The 24,520-nt window shown below is 35.4% G+C and overlaps 1 protein-coding gene across 3 annotated transcripts in view; it reads left to right on the top strand.

Moving 5' to 3' along the window:
• Positions 1–24,520, top strand: part of LOC114339667 (moesin/ezrin/radixin homolog 1) — a 298,913-nt gene that overhangs the window by 100,673 nt on the left and 173,720 nt on the right. For all 3 annotated transcript variants that reach the window (XM_050657231.1, XM_050657230.1, XM_050657229.1), the window contains one exon: positions 3,379–3,558. In XM_050657231.1, the coding sequence (XP_050513188.1) occupies positions 3,379–3,558 (180 nt within the window). The remainder of the gene's footprint in view (positions 1–3,378; positions 3,559–24,520) is intronic.

Below are 24,520 nucleotides of genomic sequence, written 5' to 3'. Positions count from 1 at the left end.
AGTATATTAAGACTTAGGTGACAAATTGGAAGAAAGAAAGGTAAACTTTATACCGTATGCTGCGAAACAGTTACTCGGCAAGTTTTATATACCTAGGCTAGGTATATAAATATACTCTTCGACACTTTCGATTATACTTTTATCTTAGTCGATTGTGATAATTTGATTTGTCATCACTTTTGTTTTATTTAAATTCATTTTTAAACCGATTTTCTCATGTTCTCGTTTAAGCTCCTTTAGCATGCAGATCAGTTCCTCTGTATTGTTGCTTATGAGTACTATGCTACTGCTAACTAACTTTATTACTTGATAAATACTTACTGAATGATAAAAGTAGACATGGAGAATCCTAGAATGGTGACCAGGGGAGACGTCAAGAAGCATGAAGACCACAAAAGAAATGGGTCGATGACATAGGACAGTGGCAAGCAAACAGTGGATTATATTGGCGCAAGATCGAGAAAGAACTTCTCTGCTCTCACACGCTCGTGTAATCGCTCTGTCTGTATCCATTTTATAAGGATCTTTTTACATCTTCCATCAGCTACTTATAAATGTTAACTGATCGTGAATCATCTACTTTTGAAATTTTGCTAAGTTGGAAGAGCAAGAAGAGCTCAGAAAATTATTATTTATGGCCAAAACAGAAATTGGACACAAAGAAAAAATTAAAAATGGAGAAATGGTTACTAAGGATTTTTCCTTAGCTTATGTAAAAAATAGGCTGTCATCTGTCTAAAACCGTGAAGGCAGTGGTGTCAGGAGAAATACCTATAGATCTAGTCAAATATGATTCAGATTATCTAAAGGTCTGGTGGTGTTAAAGAAAGGGTTTTGTCCCTTTCCAACATCGTTTAAAATATGTACGCCCGACAGGTCTACAGAAGAGACTTCTAGTTTGCAGGTGACCAGGCACTGTTAGCTGACAAGAATAAACAAAATTCAATTTCACCAAAAATTCAATTAAAAAATTCACAAATTGCATATCAAGGTTGCCACTCTCCCTCTTCACCTTTAAAACGCATTTTAATATTTGTCAATAGGACAATCTGATCAAAAGATATCGCATTTTTACCGTCGTGTTAATACAAATTTTATTTAAATTTATCTCGCCACTGCTATTCAAAATGGCCGGTCGCTTTAATACGTTCGCTGCGTATATTTTTTTAACTACTTCACCCAGAACCTGAAATAATTTTTGTAATGTAAGTGAGCAAATGTCGCTCATCGGCGACGTTAGCACTGGAGAAAGAAACCGAATGTCGCCGATGAGCGACATACGCATCGAACGTGTTAAGCGTTGTTTCTGAGAGAACAGTTCATTCTACACAAAAAAGTGCTATTAAACATTTTTGGTAAAAATTTTCTCAGTAGAAGGAAATCCGGTGGTAGAAGTGACAGACTTTTTTGCATCTTTTTGGGTTCCAAAATTGACATTCTTAGCAAAATTCAGCTGGTTCGTGATATTTTTTGAGGTTTAGTAGCATTTTCGTCTCTGACGACTGGACTAATCTTAAGGTGGATCCACATCAATAAAAATTTATGTTGTACGTTGTATTTGACGCAAATTTGCTCGTCTGCCCTGAACTTTTTATTGATGTGAACTGTGCGCTGCATAGATTAATGCAAGAATATTTTCGTGACGAACAACGCACGCTACCCGTCGTGCTGTCGGTTTCTCAGTCGACTTCAAATAAATTTGCGCCGCACAGCAATGCTAGTGTGGACTCAATGTGGACACATGCCGCTAAGTGGATTCGGCGGTACAACACACGAACCAAATATTTATGTACATCGTAAAAATACTTAATGAACTATTTTGATTGGGAAATAAGCCACAATTAAATTGAAAAATTAATTTTATTAACGTTTCGACGTCCAAATCGGATGTCGTTGTCAAAATACAAAATATTACTTATTTTTTCAATTTAATTGTGGCTTATTTCCCAATCAAAATAGTGAATTATAAAAATGCCACAAGGAAATAGCTTCAGAACAACAGTAAAAATAATTGACCAGATTCAAATTTGTGCCGCAAATATTTTTTCTGTATTTTAAAATACAACACATACACAAATTTTTATTGATGTGGATATGCCTTTAGACACGATGCACAGTGGTTCCAAATGCTCAAAACGTGGTCATGAGGCGAAGAAAAAAGTCCCTATCTAGGGATTTTCATGTTTACAGTTGTTTTCTCATACTATCGTAAAGTCGTAATACGCAGGTATACGGATCAGACTGGATGTATTGTGGTTCACAGCTCAGGAACAAGTGAGTCATGTTCGAGGTTATTTTGGCCGGCAGAGAAAGTCTAAAAGAACACGTATATTGAAAACGCTGTAAAACGTTTTGTGGTTTATCAATTTTATCGCTATAAAGCAGATTCTTCTTTTTTAAGTATGTAGTGATGTAAGATGTAAGTTGGCTTAAGTTTTAGTAACAATAAATTCCTTAAATTTGTCACTACATAAATAGTGAAAATATACTTGAAATAATCAAAATTTTGTAAAGATACATTTAAAAAGTACAAAATTCTGTATAATTCTGCGACTAATGTTTATTAGTCTTAAAATATATAATGAGAAGATACATAATCACTTTGGTTTAGCTGCCTATAACTGCCTATGCATTGCTGGCAGTTGTTTGAATACAAAAGTGGAAAATGACGCATATTACATGATTCTGGCGATTCTGGAGTATTTATGGGTGGTTGTACATAAGTAATAGGTTCTGAATATTGTACTTTATAATCAGAATGTATTGGTGATCAGCAATTTTAAAAACCCTTTATAATATAAATTTTTAATCACACATGCATTTAAAATAAAATTTTCGAAATTCTTTCGGCTATATTGGATCCGCCATTTTGTTTTAATAAAAAGTAATGTTAGATTTGTAATCAACGACCTTAAATTACCAAATTTGACAAAAAAATTTGCGTTTTGATTGATACTTTCAATTTCTTTCCGCCATGTTGGATCCGCCATTTTGTTTTTCAGAAAAAATAATGTCATATTCGTAATCAGTGATGCCAGAAACCCCTAAGAATGAAAGTAATTCCGAAATGTATAAACAATATACGCTTTTAAAGGTTCATGACCACGTTTTCGGCATTTGGAACCACTGTGCGATGGTGTTACATCTTAGAGTTGGACAGTCCAGCAGTATACTAATTGGTCGTGACGAATTTACAAATACTTGTTTATATATTTGCTAGCTTAGCAGACTAAACTCTATGAAATAAAATAATCCCTTGAGTGTCAATTACTTTTTATGTAAGCTAGACTATGTTGCTGAAATCTCATATTGATCTACTCAAGATCTAGATCTATTTGTAAAAAATGAACTTTATCATAATATCTACTTTTGTTACAGATGAACGTACGGGTGACCACCATGGACGCGGAGCTGGAATTCGCGATCCACCAAACGACGACCGGAAAACAACTTTTCGACCAAGTTATCAAAACCGTCGGCCTAAGAGAAGTGTGGTTCTTCGGATTACAATATACCGATTCTAAAGGCGATCTTACCTGGGTTAAGCTGTATAAGAAGGTAAGTGATATAATTAGAGTAAAGACCTTAAACAATATGTGGTTCGTCCGGAATAAAATGGACACAACTCAAAAAATGCACAATTCCAGTTATCTTGTCAAATTGACTCCAAAAATCCTATACATTTACCAGGAAAAGTACCACATAGATGTTTACTTCCGACTTCGTAAGATGGCGGTAGTGTCATTATTCATTTGGCGCTAAAATGAATATTTTATTTGGAACAATGACACTTTTGAGTTATGCTCTGACGTTCGACGTTATTGATCACAAAAACCATCGTATTTCGAGAAGGGTCCTAGATATTTTTCGTTAATGTTTAAAAAAGTGACCAATATTTTAAAATAAAAGTGACATAACTTAAAAAATTTATTTTTTTGTTAAATCAGATACATGTCATAGATTTTTTGGTTTTGCTTTGTACACAATTAGAAACATTCACTTATCCATATTCTTCATTTTTAATTTTTAAATTCTGGCAGTTACTGTTTAAAACTTACAGTTAAACGATCTAAAAAATATATTTTTGTCTCTCCGGAAAAAAGTTATTTTTTGAGTTGTGACACTGTTCTTCCGGATGAGCGATGTAGACAACGCTAAATAAAAGCCGCAAATCTTCTCCTATTACTTTAGAAAGGCTTGAAAGTATTGCAGTTGAATATTGCCGTTGTCAATACAACTGATTTAATTAATGTTGGGTTTTTCATGTTGAATTGTAGTTTGCAAGTATTATACACACTTTTATATTCTGCGGTGGTATGGGAGCATTCGTTACACGGATCTATGAACGGCATGGTTTTTACACATATGAATTTCTTATTAATATTTGTATTTATATATGGTTAGAAAACCGTGAATTCAAAAATATAAGGATTTATTATGTTACTTGTTTTTTTTTAGTCAAAAGTTCTTTCATTGGTCAAAAAATATTTCGGCCAATGTATCAGTCCATCAATTAACAGCCAAGTCAAAAATTTTTCGTCTTTGAACATAGACCCCTCCTTGTTTACCAAAGTTTACCGAAGTCATACCAAAAGGATGTTGGAGTAAAAAAATTGTAGAGTTGAACGGAGAAGTCTTTGAACTAGCTAGCCAAATCAATTATACAGTGATGAGCGCACTAATAACAGCAGAATAACGCAAAAGATGGAAAACATCATACGTTGTGAAATGAAGAGAGACGCAGAGCTGGGAAATTATCGGTGTAAACCTATAATTTACATTACCTCTTTGGATAGTTTCCACCCTTAGAGGTTAGCAAGTTGACTTCAGTCATAATTCTTCACTATCTTCACATAATAAGGTATTTTTTCTTTATTCCGAGATGATGAGCTGGACAAATGACCAAGTAGGTGGAGGCCAATAAACCAAAGAAGAAGCAAACATATATAACCTAATAACACTATGTTAAGAAAAACGTCAGACGTACAATTGTAACTGTAGTCAACTAGTTAACGTTTAAGGCGGAAACTTCCAGTGGCAATGTAAATTATAGGTTTATACCGATAATTTCCCACCTCTACTAGTTTCATCCCTTTTTATTTCACAGCGTATTATGTTTTCCATCTTTTGCGTTATCTTGCCGGTTATTAGCGCGCTCATCACTGTATACATCCATATATTGTTTACTGCATTTGTTGTTGTTTTGTCTCTCATCATGATAACGAGTTATATGGACGTGGCGTGAGATCAGTTGTTATTTCCGCACTATCTTTTACAGTGTCTATCCGTAACGGATGTTGGACACTAACATGGCTATTCTGACTTTGTTGACTGCTGCCCTAAAAAGTTCGGCAGTGCTCAATTTGAATCATTTTCGTAGGTTATGAAGCCAGGGTATTCTTCTTCCTGAACCTCTTTGATGTCCGCGAGCGGGATAGAAATAGATTTTACCCCGTGGGATAAAATGTGACGTTTCAGCAAATTATTAGAGGTGGCACATTATGACATTTCATGTTCCAATTATGGCAACATTTTTTTATTAGTTAATAGTCCAAGTAATGAAGCTTAAAATAGGACAAAACCTCGCAATTTTTACAGAATAGATCGATTTGCTTGAAAATTTGAGAATAAGTAGTGGATAGTCCAAGGATCAAAATCTATATGAGGCCGAAAGGCGATTTTACCATGGGGGTGGTTGCCACCCCATCTCGGGGGTGGACATTTTTTATTTTATTTTGACCACAAAAGTTGGTAAAAACATTCATTCTAAGCAAAAAGCATTCTATACATTTTTTTGATAAAATTAATAATTTTCGATTTATTCGCTATCGAAAGTGTTAGTTTTGTATCGAAAAAATCAATATTTTTAATCAGTTTTTTGCTAATAACTCAAAAAGTTTTCGTTTTATCAAAACAACTTTGCTTAACAAAAATGTACCTTTTGAAAAAATAAACAAAACAGTTTTTTTATTTTCTTTAAGACCAATAGATGCCAATAGCAATCGAGCTATACTTTATTATATGTTAGCTCTTCTTCGTCAAATGCTAAATATTGTAGTTTCAAACTGAAAAGACGGGAAAACTGTGCATTTTTCGAGGATAACTTGTTCAAACTATTTAAAGTATTTAAAAATATTTATATACAGAATTAAAAAAAAGTCTCTTGCTCAAAAATTAAGTGACTTATTATGAAAAGAATGTCAGTCCCTATTTTTTTCAGCGAAAAACTGATCGGAAACTTCCCCCTAATTACCACCCTGATTAAAATTAGTCATTGAACTTATTTGGTTTTCTATATTTATGTATTATTAATAGGTTCTAGAGGTTTAACTGGCTTAGAATGATTAATTTTTAAAAAAATTGAGTTAAAAGCGAATAACGAATTTTTGTAGTTTTGGTAAAAAATGCCCTTTTCTTCAGAATAGAAAGATTAGCATCAGAGATACGAAAAAATATGTAAATCTAAAATTGTCGCTTATTTAATTCCCAAAAACGGGGTTAGCAAAAATTTTTTCTATGGCAAAAATTGAGTGAGCTATTGACAATTAAAACTTGTAATAACATGCAAAAACCACCTATACCAACCTTTTTACAGTCACCTCTTCTTGCGAATGAATATTTTAAAAGGATTTCATATTTATAGCCTTATAGATCTTGTAGAAACCTACAAAATTCATTTTTAACAAACTTTCTAGGATAAAAAATAAAAAAGTTACGGTTAAAAAATAAATATATTTTTTTGAAAAAAACAAAAGAAATTAAATTGGAAGCTTAATAATGTAAGTTAGCGGTATTTCTAGTCATTGGTCTTATTCATACTTCTTTATTTATGTATTAGTAATAGATTTCAGAAGTTTGACGGGCTTAGAATGATTAATTTTTAAAAAACTGGAGTTACAAGCGAATAACGAATTTTTGTAGTTTGGTAAAAAATGCCATTTTCTTCAGAATAGAACGATTACCATCAGAGATACGAAAAAATGTTTAACTATGAAATTGTAGGTTATTTAGTTACCAAGAAATTGGTTTAAAAAAATTTTTTCTACGGCAAAAATTGAGTGAAGCGTAAATGAGTATAAAATCGAAAAACATTGATTTTTTCGATATAAAACGTAACACTTTCGATAGCGAATAAATCGAAAAATATTAATTTTATCAAAAAAATGTATAGAACATTTTTAGCTTAGAATGAATGTTTTTATCAACTTTTGCGGTGAAAGTATAATAAAAAATTTAACCCCCTGGGATGGTTTTGGCAACCACCCCATAGTAAAAGCGCCTTTCGGCATCATATAGATTTTGATCCTTGGAGTATCCACTACTTATTCTCAAATTTTCAAGCAATTCGATCCATTCTGTAAAAAGTGCGAGGTAAAAAGCTTCGGTTCCTGGACTATAATAAGTTTTTTATAAGATGAAAAAATATCGCCATGTTTTCGAATCATTTTTTATAGTATTCTGATAAAAAAAAAACGATTAACATATTGAGTTTATTGTCTTTAGTTGACTCAGCTGTGTTTAACAGAGGTGTTTATACGGTACTTGGTATACGTATGCCTTTCTATCGAGGTAGACTTATTATCTCTATACATACAAACCTGCAATTTTCTTGATTGTTTACTTTAGGAATATTTAGCTTTTAGCTTGTAAATAACCATATAGTGTACATACACGCAAGGTTTTGTTTTCTTCCAACGACAAGTAGGTCAACAATGATTATTATCCGTCACACCGAAAAGTGCGGCATCCCGTACCAGAGTCAACAATAGGTACTCGCATGCTTTAACATTGTTCATTGTTCAGTAATTGAAATAGTCCTAAATAAACTCAGTTATCGCCATTACATGCTCTCAGTATTTATCAACAATCGAACAGAATAGCAAGCAATTAAATCAACATTGCGCAATGATATTAATTACGTGCTGTACTATGGTGTCGGCGTTTGGGGGGTTTTAAGGCCCAATCTCATGACAAGGTTGAAACGCTTGTTGAAGCGAGCAAGTGTTTACTAATTTAAACGTCGGCAAACAGAGATAGAAAATATATGTATAATAGTGAAAAAGAAAGAGAACGCAGTTACCACCCTGCCAGACGGCACAATTAATAATATGTATTTATTTTGTGATAAAATGGTCAAAGAATATGTCCCGAAGAATAAAGACATCCAAAAAGGTTACTCCCCCAGTGGTGGCGGTAAAAATATTAGTAGGTTGGTTAATTCACACAATGATAAAAATTAAAACAAAACGTAGTTTGACCATAAAATTACCACGACACTGATCGTACCCTCGGTTGGCCAGTTGAAGGGTCTTGAAGCGTGTCTCTTTTTTCTTTGAAGCGTCTCACTTTACCGATACTTTGTGGCAAAATACAAGTCTATCCTCAGGACAATAAATTTTAATATTTCGTATTACCTTAAGGGTCATAAATAACAAGTGTTGACAGAAATTTCTCTATTTCACGTTGCGTTTAATCTATTTCACGTTGGATTGAATCCAGTTTTCAGTTTTTATCTTTTTCTGTTACATTTTTCTATTTCACTCAGAATGTCGCTCCACGTTCCGTGAGATTTCTTCTTTATAAGTGTTAACATAACGTAGAAATTAACGTGCCAAAATCCATGAGTCAAATAGTAGGTTACGTATTAAGCTGGGATCCCATGGAACGTGACCTGTCGCGCCAAGGGAAATAGAAAATATCTAATAGAAAAAGATAAAAACCAAAGACGGGAATCAACGCAACGTGAAATAGCGTTATTTCCCCCAAAATTTGTTATTAACGATCCTTGGGCTAGTACCGAACCCAACATTTATGACCGGCGTGGATAGGCGCGAAGTCTACCATCGTTTGTCGGTAAATGAACACGGTTCAAAAGAAGTCAGAATAGATACATAGCGATACCCCGCGATAGGTACATACATCCGTTAGATTAGAGAAGTGCCTGGTTTCTATTAGGATGTATGTATTAGATTGTTTGTTGTTCCATCAAGTCCATGGTACTTTATGGATATTCTTGTGGGGAAAGTAGGTACTTCTAATAACCATGCCCCTGGAAGCTGCAAATTCTATTTTCTGCTACATTCATAGTTAACACCATGAGTACTGAATTTTCCTATGTATGGACTATATGAGTACATTTTCTTTCCCTATTTTTGCATAGAAATCTCCAATTATGACCTTGATTCATTTCTGGGACATCTGTACTTCGTCATAGAATTATTGATCCTCAAGATACGCTTCTTTGTCTTCGGTTGGGGCGTGTACATTTATGAGATTGATGTTAATAAACTTATCTCTTACTCTTAGATAACATATTCGTGGGCTTATTGGTTTGAAGTCCATAATAAGATGTTTTGCTTTTTTGTTAACTATGAATACGGTCCCGAATTTATGATTGGTATTGTGACATATGTAATACATATCGCATTGCGTAAAATATTCGATTTGTGTTTAGGGATTGCTAAAGATGATTTAAATAAATTTGCAAATATGTTCACCCCCTAGTCTAGCTTTCGTCTGGTAACAACGTAGTCCAAGTAATGAAGCTTAAATAGAACAAAACCTCGCAATTTTTACAGAATGAATCGATTTCCTTGAAAATTTGAGAATAAGTAGTGTATAGTCCAGGGATCAAAATCTATATGATGCCATAAACTGCTTTTACGATGGGGGTGGTTGCCACCCCATCTCGGGGGTGTAAATTTTTTATTATATTTTGACCGCAAAAGTTGGTAAAAACATTCATTATAAGCAAAGAACGTTCTATACATTTTTTTGATAAAATTAATAGTTTTCGATTTATTCGCTATCGAAAGTGTTAGTTTTATATCGAAAAAATCAATGTTTTTAATCAGTTTTCTGCTAATAACTCAAAAAGTTTTCATTTTATCAAAACAACTTTACTTAACAAAAATCTACCTTTTGAAAAAATAAACAACACCGTTTTTTTTATTTTCTTAAAGACCAATAGTAATCGAGCTATACTTTATGTTAGCTCTTCTTCGTCAAATGCTAAATATTGTAGTTTCAAAGTCAAAAGACGGGAAAACTTTGCATTTTTCGAGGATAACTTGTTCAAACTTATTTAAAGAATTAAAAAATATGTATCTATAAATGACTTATAATGAAAAGAATGCCAGTCCCAATTTTTTTCAGCAAAAAGTGATCGGAAACAACTCCCTAATGACTAATTAAAATTAGTCATTGACCTGATTTAGTCTTCTTTATTTATGTATTATTAACAGATTCTAGAAGTTTGATCGGCTTAGAATGATTAGTTTTTAAAAAAATAGAGTTAAAAGCGAATAACGAGTTTTTGTAGTTTGGTAAATAATGCCCTTTTCTTCAGAATAGAAAGATTAGCATCAGAGATACAAAAAAAAAAATTTAAATACGAAATTGTAGGTTATTTAATTCCCAAGAACTTGGTTTAAACAAATTTTTTCTACGGCAAAAATTGAGTGAATCGTAAATGAATATAGGTACCAACGAAAAATATTGATTTTTTAGATATAAAACTAACACTTTCGATAGCGAATAAATCGAAAACTGTTAATTTTATCAAAAAAATGTATACAACGTTTTTTGCTTAGAATGAATGTTTTTATCAACTTTTGCGGTCAAACTATAATAAAAAGTTTCCACCCCCGAGATGGGGTGGCAACCACCCCCATGGTAAAAGCGCTTTTTGGCTTCATATAGATTTTGATCCTTGGACTATCCACTACTAGACCAGGACTAATCTGTAAAAAACGTGTATTTTTGGATGTGAGAGGTGGCATTCGGATTTTTGCAGATAAAGTTAGGTCACCTTCAGTAATAATAATTGACTTATGCTCCTTCTCCAATATGCCCGGAACATTAATAAAAAATTTAAAATATTTAAAAATTCCAAAAACCGATTTTTTCTGCTTTCTTTACTTATAACTTTAAAACGGTTCGTTTTGGAACAAAGTCGTACAGAAATAAAATAAAGATAATTGAATTTTGTATGATATACGACTGGTCAAAAATACCTTAAATATATTACCTTTTCTGCAATATAGCAATAAATACAAAATAAGGGGGCAAAATACGCCTGTTGTTATTCAATGTTTCTTAACCACTTTGGTGGCACTTAGAACCTTAGTAATTCGCGTAGAAAATTCTTATAACTTACTTAAATGGTCTACCAATTTTCATTAAAATCGACCTAATAGATTTTGCATAATAAATTTGCAATGTAAATGTTTTTAAAAAAGTTCAAATTTTTTAAAATCTTTCTGAACAAAAAGTAGACCGTTTAGAACTTGGCTAATTTTTTTACATATAAAGAGGTGCTTGATCTATCTAATACACTTTACAGAATTAAAATCGAATTATTTAAGGGGCCTCAGCAATGTTTTAAAATTATAAACAATTTTTTGGCTTATAAACAAATAGCTTTGTTTAATAATAAAAAAAAATAATTTTTAGCAATGCAAATAATTAAAACCGGTATAATTTGACTTAAACTTTCGCATGCTCTCAGCATAATTGCTATTTTATTTTTTAATCAAAAATTATTCTCGTTCGAAAATTGCAATTTTTCGATTTTTTGAATGTTCCACCGCGTTTATCTCGAAAACTATGCATCCTACGAAAAAACTTGTAAGAACATTTTTTGCTTAGAATTACCCAAGAAATACAAAAATAAATGCGATTATTTTGCGAAAAATCGATGTTATGTAATTCCTGAAGTTCTTTGTTTATAACAATCTTATCGACATCCGGATCAACTGTTACCCAAAAAATTCGTGTTGTACGGGTCAAAATACATAAAAAAAACTTGGGTAAGTCCATCTAAATAAAGGAGCCCGTAGCACCCCCTCCTGGACACAGCACTAATTTGTTTATAAGCCAAAAAATTATTTATAACTTTAAAACATTGCTGAGGCTGCTTAAATAATCCGATTTCAATTCTGTAAAGTGCATTAGATAGGTGGAGTGCTTCTTTATATGTAAAAAAATTGACAAATCTTTGTATGTTCTAGTTTTTGTTGCGCAAGATTTTAAAAAATTTTAATTTTTTAAAAAAAGTTTAGATTGCAAAATTATTATGCAAAATCTAGTAAGTCAATTTTAATGAAATTTGGTGGACGGTTTTAGCACATTACAAAAATTTTCTAAGCGAATTGGGAAGGTTCCAAGTGTAACCTAAGTATGGAAAAACATTGAATAAGGGCAGGCTTGTTTTGCCCCCTTATTTTATATTTATTGCATTTTGCAGCAAGGGTGTTAAATTAAGACATTTTTAACCAATCGTATCTGATAGAAAATTTAATTCTTTGTTTTATTCCTATACGACTTTGCTCCAAAATGAATTGTTTTAAAGTTCTAAGCAAAGAAAGTAGAAAAAAAAGAAATTTTTTGAAATTTTTAAATATTTTATTTATTTTATTAATGTTCCGGGTATATTTGAGAAGGAGCATAAGTCAATTATTATTAACGAAGTTATCACCTAACTTTATCCGCAAAAATTCGAATGCCACCTCTCACATCCACCTAAACACAGATCCTTCCTGGTCTATACTTATTCTCAAATTTTCAAGCAAATCGATCCATTCTGTAAAAATTGCGAGGTGAAAAGCTTCGGTTCCTGGACGAACGGCAGAGAAACCTTGACCATTGGCTTCGGTGCAAGATGTATCTGATGTATGCCCATTTATTGGAGTTTCTACCCTGCATAACCTTATTTAAATTAATGTAATTTTTGCATTAAAATTCGAAGGAAAACGATGGATGGGAAGAAAACAGCTGTTGTGGAATTTTACAACATTAGACAATGGACAGGTCGAACAGTCGAGTAATTGTTTCATATCATATAGCTGCCGACCGAGAAACGTTTCATCAGCTTGTTAATACGACGATAGCCAACGCTTGAAAACAAGCACGGCACACAAAGAAGACAACCGCGGATCCAGCAACCTTGCAAGGTGGGGGCAATGAAATAAAAATTTTCTCGTCACTGGCGTACGCAGGTTTCTTTCGGGATGGGCTGTTATTTCATGTACCATGTCCTTTCAGAACGTTGGTTACCATCATAGCTATCTTAATTTTATATACGGCCATCCTAAGTCAACCATGAAGTTCTTCTTCGTCCGTCCTGGACTGCGTTTGCCTGCTATTTTCACTTGAATAATATTTTGTAGCAACCTACACTTACGACCTCTCATTACATGTCCGAAATACTCCAGCTTTCTCTTCTTGATGTTTTTTATAATCGCCGTAGTCTTGCTGAGACATTCTAGTATGTATTGTGGAGTTTCGAATCTTCTCCATCCAATAAACTCCTAAAATTCTTCTATAGCACCACATCTCGAGAGCCTCAAGGCGATTTAGATCGATTTACCCGTGTTGAGCTGCCCCCCCCCCCCCACTTGCAAAAATTAAAAAACAAATAGCCCTGATTTATGAGCTATTTATGAGCTTTCATATTCCGCAAACTAAAAATTTTGAGCTCGTTCCACTGAGCAGGAATTTAATACTTTAGTGGGGGGGGGGCTGAGTCAGCCCCCCTACTTAAAAATAGGGATATCGAATCGGTTTTTTCGGCAGAATTACGAGCTATTTATGAGCTCTTGAAATTATATAGTTTCGATTTTTGAGCTCATCCCCTTCACCCCCAAACAACCCTTTAATTGATTTAACTTAAGAGAAAAATGCTGAGAAAACTTAAAATATATCGTATTGCGGATATAATTCCTATAGCGTATATACTCTAAGAATAAACTATTAAATCACGTGCATTTCGATTATTGAGCTACAACCCCTTCGCAAGAAAACCACCCTATCTTCCCGGCTTAAGAGAAAGTTGTACTTAAAATACATTAAACTAATTATTTGGCGACTACATATCATTGAATAATTTATAAGCTTCCAAATTACGCGCATTTACATCAGTAAATTACAATTTATTTTGTATAGTGCAGTCACTGAAGGTAAAAATCAACGATTACCTTCAATTTCGGTGAACCTTCATCGATTTTCACGAAAATTGGTCAGTGGTTAGAGGATACGTCAAGAAACAAAGGTGACATGGTACCACCTTGCGCCTTTACCCTGAGGGTGGATACCGCCCCTTCTCGGGGGTGAAAATTATTTTATTAAAAATAACTACACAAAAATCGATAAAAGAACAAATTAAAAGCAAAATTTATTATATAAAGTTAATAAAATAAGTCAATACTTTTTAAGTTATTAAAGATCAAAGATTTTAATTGTTCGTGAAAAAATGCATGTTATGAAGCGGTTTTTCGTAAACCACTGAAAAACTGTAAGTTTTTACAGAAAAGTTAATAGTAGTTTAATTCGTATAGCTTATATTCTAAGAATAAACTCTTATATTCAAGAAAACCATTCCATATTCCCGGCTTAAGAAAGAGTTGTACTTAAAATAATTTAAATTAATTATTTGGCGACTAGATATCGTTTAATAATTTATGAGCTCGCAAAATATACGCATCTCAATTATTGAATTGCCATTTTTTTTTCTATAGTGCAGTCACTGAAGGTAAAAATCAACTATGACCTTCGATTTCGGTAAATCTCCATTCATTTTCACGAAAATTGGTGAGCGGATTTTGATGCTATTGTAACGTGACTATTGTAATTACTTATAATTACAATAAAACTAGCGGTTCGTATTTATTTACGACTTTATTATTTATTTATACAAGTTTACTTTACAAACTTTAGCTTAAGACTAAACTGTATTTACAAATATGCCCGTATTTATACCCAGTTGTTATTCTGGAACAATCGACGCCCATCTCTAGCTATCAGCGTGTTCCGCCTACGGGTCGTATGTTCGAGAAGTTCCTCCTCCTTTCCGCCGAGGCCTAGATCATTCGATGACGTCATTCTCGAGGTGTTTACTGTTATACGGCGGTCGGCCAAGTTTTCTCTTTTGTTACACTGCTCCCCACTTAAGATCTGAGCGTCCCGATCAGCAACTCTAGATGAAGGCCCAGGATGGCGGAATCTACACGACTCTCCAGCTCTGCATACACCCTTCAAGAAGAAATAGCAGTCTACTGTCTTTGAAGGGTATGACATCTTCGGGTTCATGCAACACACAGTAATTCGTACGCCAGTTTCTCTGAAGATCACTTCAAGCATGCTTCTCACAATCTTCCAATCCAGATTTTCTACTGCATGGCCTATTTTTGGTATAGCCAAATCTTCGATGTCATAATTACACACGATTTTCTTCAAATTAGTTAGAGCACGCCATATGTTCTCGTAGCTTGGCGTGTCCGTATAAGACTTCCTGGTCACTATATACAGCAAAGATCGAGGACCATCTTCCAATCGCAATACTCTTCCAATTTTAGGTTGTTGATTCCTTAACTCGTCCAGGCGGCCGAACTTTCTATTGAATACGGACGAGATTCCTTTAGTCATCTCGAGGTCTTGGGCAACACAGTGGGCTAGAGAGACGTTTTCTGGAACACCAAACAGATCTTGCTGAACTTCTGTGGTCACGCCGAATCTAGCACTCTTTCTTTCTGCGTAATTTGACATAAATTCCTTAAAACTTGGCTGTGGTGCATCTTTCATCTCCTGTTGGAGGAGTCGGGCTTCCTCTGTTTCATTTGAGCCAGCATATGGTGCAAGACGATTTATGTGAATAACTTTTGGTTTACCGTTTGGTAACTTCTTAATTCTGTATATTACGTCATTTATTTTCTTCTTAACTTCATACGGACCTTCCCATTGTCTTTGCAGTTTAGGACACAGGCCTCGACGACGTTGTGGATTATAAAGCCAGACAAGATCACCTACTTCGAAGCTTTCATTCTTACAGCGAGAATCATATTGATCTTTTATTCTGTCACTGGCTATCTGGATGTGTTGTCGGGCAAGTTCATGAATGTTGTTCATTCGTAACTTCAGGCGGTCTACGTATTCTTCGCCTGCAACATATTCCTCGGAAGGTCTGCAGCCAAACTCTAGGTCGCAGAGCAAACGAACTTCACGACCCAACATCAGGCAGGTTGGTGTTTGACCTGTAGTTTCATTCCCGGCCGAGCGGTAGGCCATCAGGAATAAATGAATGTGTTGGTCCCAATCTCGCTGATGTTCAGATACAACTTTGGACAAGTGTTTACCCATCGTTCGGTTCATCCTCTCGACCATTCCATCTGATTGAGGATGCAGGGGTGTTGTTCTGGTCTTATTGGCACCAATCAATTTACAAACGTTTTGGAAAAGAGCTGACTCAAAGTTTCGCCCTTGGTCGGAGTGGATCTCCAAGGGAACACCAAATCGGCTGAAGAATTCTTTAACAAGTACCTCTGCAACGGTAGCAGCTTCTTGATTCGGTAATGCATAGGCCTCGGTCCATTTCGTAAAATAGTCCATGGCTACCAGAATGTATTTATTTCCAGCATCGGTTTCTGGAAATGGACCTGCAATGTCGATTGCTACTCTTTCCATAGGACTTCCAACATTGTACTGTCTCATGGGTGCTCTCTTTTTACCAACTGGACCATTACCGGATGCACACAGTTCACATTTCCGGCACCATCTTCTTACATCATCTTTACAGTTCACCCAATAGAACCGTTCTCGAACCTTTTGCAGAGTCTTCGTAATACCAAAGTGTCCACCTGATGTACCGTCATGCAACTGACGCAATACTTCTGACACTTTACTTTTAGGTACAATCAACTGCAGCTTAGATTCTGTACCATCATCGTTCTCAAAGGTTCTGTACAGAAGATCATCTTTTAGTACCAGGCAATTCCATTGGCTCCAGTAGGCCTTGACTTCTGGACTACATGCACTAATGTTCTGCCAACTAGGTCTTTCACCTTGCCGCATCCAATCCAATACTCTTTTTATACATGGATCATCTTCTTGGGCGTTTTGTAACTGTTGGGGCTGCCATTGCTCATTAACTACGGTGGTTCGTCTCACGGGGCAAAATCGTTCCTCTAATTTGGCACAGTGATTACAATTTGCACTGCATGGTCGTCTCGAAAGGGCATCAGCATTTGAATGAACTCTTCCGGCCCTGTGTTCTATCTCATAATCATATTCTTGCAGTCGTTCTAACCATCTTGCCATCTGCCCCTCTGGATTACGGAATTGTATGAGCCATTTTAGAGCAGCGTGATCTGTTCGAAGAAGGAACTTTCTGCCGTACAAGTATTTATGGAAATGTTCGCAAGCCTTCACTACACCCAGCAGTTCTCTTCTGGTAACGCAATAGTTTCTTTCTGGTTTCGACAGGACTTTGCTGAAATAAGCGATGACTTTTTCCTGTCCATCCTGGATTTGTGAGAGAACAGCTCCTATGGCACTGTTGCTAGCATCGGTATCCAAAACAAATTTTCCTGCCTGTCCCGGGTAGCTTAATATCGGTGCACTGATCAGAGCCCTTTGTAGTTGTTCGAAAGCTTTTTGACACTCCTCACTCCATGTATATTCTTTGCCCTCCTCCGTCAACTTTGTTAGGGGCTTGGAGATATTGGCAAATCCTTTGACAAATCGTCGGTAATATGTACATAGGCCAAGGAAACTTCTAATTTCATGTTTATCTTTTGGTACTGGCCAATCTTTAATTGCTTCAATCTTTTCAGGATCAGCTGTTACACCATTACTCGATACAATATGTCCCAAATACTTAACTTCTCGTCGAAACATGTGACATTTCTTCGGACTTAACTTCAAGTTCGCTGCCCTCAATCGTTGAAAGACTTCTATTAGATTCTTGGCATGTTCATCAAAGGACCTTCCAACCACAATTACATCATCCAAGTAAACCAGGCATGTTTTCCATGTTAGACCTCTTAAAACTGCCTCCATTAATCTTTCAAATGTGGCATGGGCATTACATAAACCAAACGGCATAGCCGTAAACTGCCAAAGCCCTGATCCTATCGAAAATGCGGTTTTCTCCCGATCGGCTGGCTCCATGTCTACTTGCCAATATCCACTTTTTAAATCGAGTGTGGAAAACCAACGAGAACCGGAGAGAGTATCCAATGTATCGTCTATTCTGGACAAAGGATAACTATCTTTTTTTGTTACCGCATTGAGCTGGCGGTAGTCGATACAAAAACGCGTTGAACCATCTTTCTTCTTTACCAGAACTACTGGTGATGTCCATGGACTGTTCGATGGTTCAATTACCCCTTGTTTGTCCATATCCTTGATAATCTCTTCGGCCTCATCCCTTTTCGCCAATGGAAGACGTCTAGGCCGTTGTCTGATTGGCTGAGCGTCTCCGGTATTTATTTTATGCGTTACTATGCTTGTTTTGCCCTTATCCTTCTTATCAATAGCAAAAACATCTTGATACTCGTATCAGCATAGACGTCACTTTTTCCGTTCGTTCATGATCAAGATCTTGGCATCTTTCAATGATCATCTCAACAAGCTCCTTTGGATACTTCGCCTTCGATGATTTCTCATTGGTATTCACAGAGCAAATTGAAGCCACGGGAACACACTGTCCGATCAAAGCTCCTCTACCTAACTTGATAGCAGTTTCCCTTAAATTCATAACTCTTACAGGGATGACATCTCGAACTTTTACCAAAGTTTTCGCCGTTAGGAACTCGACATTATCCACATCTTCGACCATCCTTAAACTTCCCTCTCGGCAGTGTCCATCAAGCATGGTCATCAGAATTTTCTCACTATTACCGGGTATGGTTACGTCGCATGTAGTAAGTAAGCGGATGACATCTTCTTTGTCGTCGTGAAAGGGCAACTCTTCACCATTGATCTTGAGAACTCCATTTTGAACATCCAATATTGCCCCCACTTTTCTTAGTACGTCCATCCCCAATATGAATTCGTCGGAGATCTCGGCAATTAATACTTGATGTTCAACTGTGGTCTGGCCAATGGATACTGACATATTAGCCTCGCCATATGTATTAATTAGCTCACCAGTCGCTGTTCTAAGCTTTACTGTTGCAGGTGATAATTTATTACGGTCTCGTACTACATCTGGACGTGCGATAGTTCTCGTTGCACCTGTATCCACCAAAAATGATCTACATCTATTATTGATACGACTTTCGATGTATAAGTTGTGGATTCCACCGGAGGACGTAAGGTTGACAGTTACTATGGGGGCTCTAGTTCTCGAGGTCGGCCCCTTGGTGTCGACCCGCTCTAGTTTTCCGACGGCCGTACGATCTTCTTACAATTACGACGAATGTGGCCTACGTCTCCGCAATTCCAACATCTAGGCTCGCGTCTCTTTGGCATCTGATTACTTAATACTCTCCGCATCATTTCCTCCAGACGTTCGTCGTTGTGTTCGTCACTTTCTTCAATGGTTCTTACTCTATGGCTTCGTGAAGTTTGACTAGCCGTTTCGTGTTCCAGTGCAATAGCAAGTGCTTCATCTAAAACTTTGGGTCTTGCTAGTCGTAAAGCTTTCTGTAATTCACTATCTTTCAGCCCATTGACGAAGGTATCTACCGCAATTTCTTCTAAAACGCTGTCTGGCACCTCTGGATAAGCCAACCTCACAACACGAGCCACATCTGCTTCAAATTCTTGCAGATTCTCACTTGCTCGTTGACTTCTGCTTCGCAGTTGTGCTTTGTATACTTGTTGTAGATGAGCATCTCCATAGTGTTTTTCTAGACGAGTGAACAAGGTCTGGTAACATTTTTCTTGACCCTTAGGAATTGACCTTAGTATATCTGCAGCATCACCTCGTAAAGCAGCAGTCAAGGAAACAGCCTTTTCTTGTTCGGTCCAATGATTGGCGGTCGCAATAGCTTCAAATTGTCTAAGGTATATGGACCAAGAGGACTTTCCATCAAATGGTGGTAATTTGAATCTGATATTGTGAGACATTTCGTCTCTCGGTAGTTAGAGAAGCTACTGCATGAACTGACGGTTGCACTTTTGTATCGGTTATCATGCTCTCTAATTCTTTGATCTTCTCTTCTACGGCCAAAACTACTGCATTAACTGAAGGTAGCACTTTCGTATTGGTTACCATAGTCTCTAGTTGTTTGATCTTCTCTTCTAACATTTCTTTACTGTCGTCTACGCTTTTCTGTATCTTATCGAATGTTCTAGAAACCTCTTCAAATTTCTCGTCGTTCTGTCTACAAACGTCTTTAATTACTTGAGAAACACTTTCAAATTTCTCGTTGCTCTGTCTACAAACTTCTTTAATTACTTGAGAAGTCTCGTCAAATTTTTTAGCAACGTTTTCGAATTTATCGTCGCTTTTTTTAGAAGTTTCATCGATCTTTTGAGAAATGGTTTCGAATTTCTCATTATTTATCTTAGAAGTATCATCGATCGTTTCAGAAACAGTTTTTAATTTCGATAAGATTGCTTGTTCTGCTGACTGGAAGTGGAACGTCTTTGGGTCTTCTCCGTTCTTCGTTAGGACTTCCTCGAGTCGTGCTTGTAGGACTATCTTGAGCCCACTGCTGTCCAGATCCCGTTCCTCTAGCTGTTCACGGAGCTGTTTTACTGTAAGTTCTTGTAGCAACATCTTTGGTCGGCACACACGTACTTTCCAAAATGTCTTTTAACAGTCTTTCCGAATACCGAACAATCAACGCACTTTAACTATTCCCGACGAATAAAGTCCAAAAGTCTTTTAAAGTCTTTCCGAATACCGAACAATTAACGCACTCCGGTTATTCCCGACGAATAAAGTTCAAAAGTCTTTTAAAGTCTCTCTGTAATTCACTTATTTATATCGCACTAAGTTAACCGAACACCGACACCAACTGTAACGTGACTATTGTAATTACTTATAATTACAATAAAACTAGCGGTTCGTATTTATTTACGACTTTATTATTTATTTATACAAGTTTACAAACTTTAGCTTAAGACTAAACTGTATTTACAAATATGCCCGTATTTATACCCAGTTGTTATTCTGGAACAATCGACGCCCATCTCTAGCTATCAGCGTGTTCCGCCTACGGGTCGTATGTTCGAGAAGTTCCTCCTCCTTTCCGCCGAGGCCTAGATCATTCGATGCCGTCATTCTCGAGGTGTTTACTGTTATACGGCGGTCGGCCAAGTTTTCTCTTTTGTTACACTATCAACTTTTTCTGGAGCTAATTTTTGATAGGTATTTCTAAGTACTTTGACAAGTATTTAGTACCTAAGTGTTATAAAATGAATCTCTTTCTCGTTATTTAAGCTTGAATCCATAGATTTGAACAGTCGCAGAAAAAAATATACATTTAATTACCAATAACTTACTTTAAATTAACATTAAAGGGTTTTTCAAGTAAGCAATTTATCATATTTTTATTAGATTCACTTTTAGTGATGATCACTTTTTTGTAAAAACTTACAGTTTTTGAGTTATTTATGAAAAATCGCTTTAAAGCATGTATTTTCTTTCAGAAAAATTAAAATATTTGATCTTTAATAATTCAAAAAGTATTGATTTATTTTAATCACATTATATAACAAATTTTGCTTACAATTTGTCCCTCTCTCGATTTATGGGGTTATTTTTAATAAAGTAATTTTCACCCCCGAGAAGGGGTGACATATACCCCAGGTTAAAACCCCAAGTTGTTATTGTTATTTCGTGAAAATTAATGGAGATTTAACGAAATCGAAGGTCATAGTTGATTTTTACCTTCATTGACTGCACTATAGAAAGAAAATGGCAATTCAATAATTGAGATGCGTATATTTTGCCAGCTCATAAATTATTAGACGATATGTAGTCGCCAAATAATTAATTTAAATTATTTCAAGTACAACTCTCTCTTAAGCCGGGAATATGGGATGGTTTTCTTGCGAAGGGGTTGTAGCTCTATTCGCGGTGTGCAAGTACTTGGAAGGGGAAACGAGAAACGACCCTGCGCGAGTCACGGAGAAATATTGCAACTATCTTAAATAATTCATATTGTCAATTGAAATTGTCAAATTGACGTATATTTCATACCTTCTGTCAGTGAAGCAGAAAAATTATATATTGCTCCACAATATTGATATGATATGCAATTATTATATAAAGGTAAATTTAATTAATTTTATTTTGCTTGCAGTACTGCATTTTAATAACTTATTTTATTTACTACATACAATTGTTGACGTTTTCATAACATAACCTGAATCTTATTTTTTCTTCTTATTATGTTTTTGGACTATGGCCTTGACAATTATCCAGTAACCAGGACTAATATAATTGGCCAATATAATTAAAAGTGCGAATTTTAGTATAGAGTGTAGAAATAGGGGTCGCTTTGCCGAACTTGCACGGTCCCAATAATCGAAAGGCGCGTGATTTAAGAGTTTATTCTTAGAATATAAGCTATACGAATTAAATTACTATTAACTTTTTTGTAAAAACTTACAGTTTTTTAGTGATTTACGAAAAACCGCTTCATAACATGCATTTTTTTCACGAATAATTAAAATCTTTGATCTTTAATAACTTAAAAAGTATTGACTTATTTTATTAACTTTATATAATAAATTTTGCTTTTAATTTGTTCTTTTATTGATTTGTGTAGTTATTTTTAATAAAATAATTTTCACCCCCGAGAAGGGGCGGTATCCACCCTCAGGGTAAAGGCGCAAGGTGGTACCATGTCACCTTTGTTTCTTGACGTATCCTCTAACCACTGACCAATTTTCGTGAAAATCGATGAAGGTTCACCGAAATTGAAGGTAATCGTTGATTTTTACCTTCAGTGACTGCACTATACAAAATAAATTGTAATTTACTGATGTAACTGCGCGTAATTTGGAAGCTTATAAATTATTCAATGATATGTAGTCGCCAAATAATTAGTTTAATGCATTTTAAGTACAACTTTCTCTTAAGCCGGGAAGATAGGGTGGTTTTCTTGCGAAGGGGTTGTAGCTCAATAATCGAAATGCACGTGATTTAATAGTTTATTCTTAGAGTATATAAGCTATAGGAATTATATCCGCAATACGATATATTTTAAGTTTTCTCAGCATTTTTCTCTTAAGTTAAATTAACTAAGGGTTGTGTGGGGGCGAAGGGGATGAGCTCAAAAATCGAAACTATATAATTTCAAGAGCTCATAAATAGCTCGTAATTCTGCCGCAAAAACCGATTCAAAATTCCTATTTTTAAGTAGTGGGGGGGCTGACTCAGCCCCCCCCCCCACTAAAGTATCAAATTCCTGCTCAGTGGAATGAGCTCAAAATTTTTAGTTTGCGGAATATGAGAGCTCCTAAATAGCTCATAAATCAGGGCTATTTGTTTTTTGGTTTTTGCAAGTGGGGGGGGGGCAGCTCAACACGGGTGATCGATTTTATTCACAGTCCAAGACTCGACAGCATACAGTAATACCGAGAACACGTAGCAGCGAAGTAGACGGATCCTTAATGCCAATTTTAGGTCTCTGTTACATAATGCTTTGGACATCCTTCTAAAAGCGGCTCTTATTCGGGGGGTTTTCTTAAATGATCAAATTACCATAACATAGCAGCGGCAGTTAATATTCTCTCTAGTCTCTGGCATTAAATTGAATAGATGGTAATAAACAGATTTATTGTGGGAATTTTTCATTTATTATGTTTCAAATACTTTTAATAATTCTGGAATTCTGCCATACTTATGTTTCAGTTATTCAGTTATCAACAGGACACAAAACTCACTATTTATGTGCAATCGTAATCTCTTTTTAAAAAAAAAGTGTCAGTAGACACCAGGCGAGGTCTCAAGGAGGGGACAATTGACTCCATTGACCCCCCTTGGATCCGCGCCTGAAAGAAGAAGAAGAATATTTGCATACCTCGCGGTTTTCGTTTTTTCTTTCATTCCTTCGCAATTCATCGATAACAGCCATTGCAGAATACCATAAATAGATACTATATTATAACCAAAACAAATTACATTTTCGTTATCCAAATTTTCTCACGACCGCATTTTTGCCGCGTCTGTGCATCTACCAAACTAAGCGGCGAATCAAAACCATTATTTGTAAATTTTCTGCTGTCGGAATGACCTAGAAAGGTCGATCGTCTCACGCCTACAACATTTAGCATGACTACAGGTGGTAGAAATGCAGCGATTAATTTTGTAGGTGTGTTTATTTTTATATCCCGTGATCGGTCGTTAAGTGTTGAGATATGTACATTTATAAAGTCTTTAAAGTATGATACAATAGACACTGCTTTACGCTATGACATGGCGTGAATTGCATTGAGATTGAGACTGCACGCTCTTCTATATTATTTTATTGTCAATATTGTGTATCGGTTTATTAAAACTATTTCCATATAATATGTAATTAATTATTTCCCGTTCTGTATTTATAGTTCAGGGTAATAAGGATTTTCTCGGGACACTCAAAGATCCAGGTAGCTGACTACTTTTTTAGTTATTGTAGACGTAGACCTATAGGAAGAAAATCTACCTGTTTCCTACCTAGAGTTCGCGTCCGTTTTTTATTTATTAACAATTTAGTGCAAAAAACGCGATTTTTTCGATTTTTTGCACCCCATTCAAAAGCTAAATAGTTGACATAAAATTACAAAATTTAATTTTTTAAAA

This window comes from Diabrotica virgifera, chromosome 7 (genome assembly GCF_917563875.1).
Source record: "Diabrotica virgifera virgifera chromosome 7, PGI_DIABVI_V3a".
NCBI classification, from domain to species: domain Eukaryota; kingdom Metazoa; phylum Arthropoda; class Insecta; order Coleoptera; family Chrysomelidae; genus Diabrotica; species Diabrotica virgifera.
Note: the sequence above shows the minus strand (reverse complement) of the source record. Positions and strands in the feature narration are given on the sequence as shown.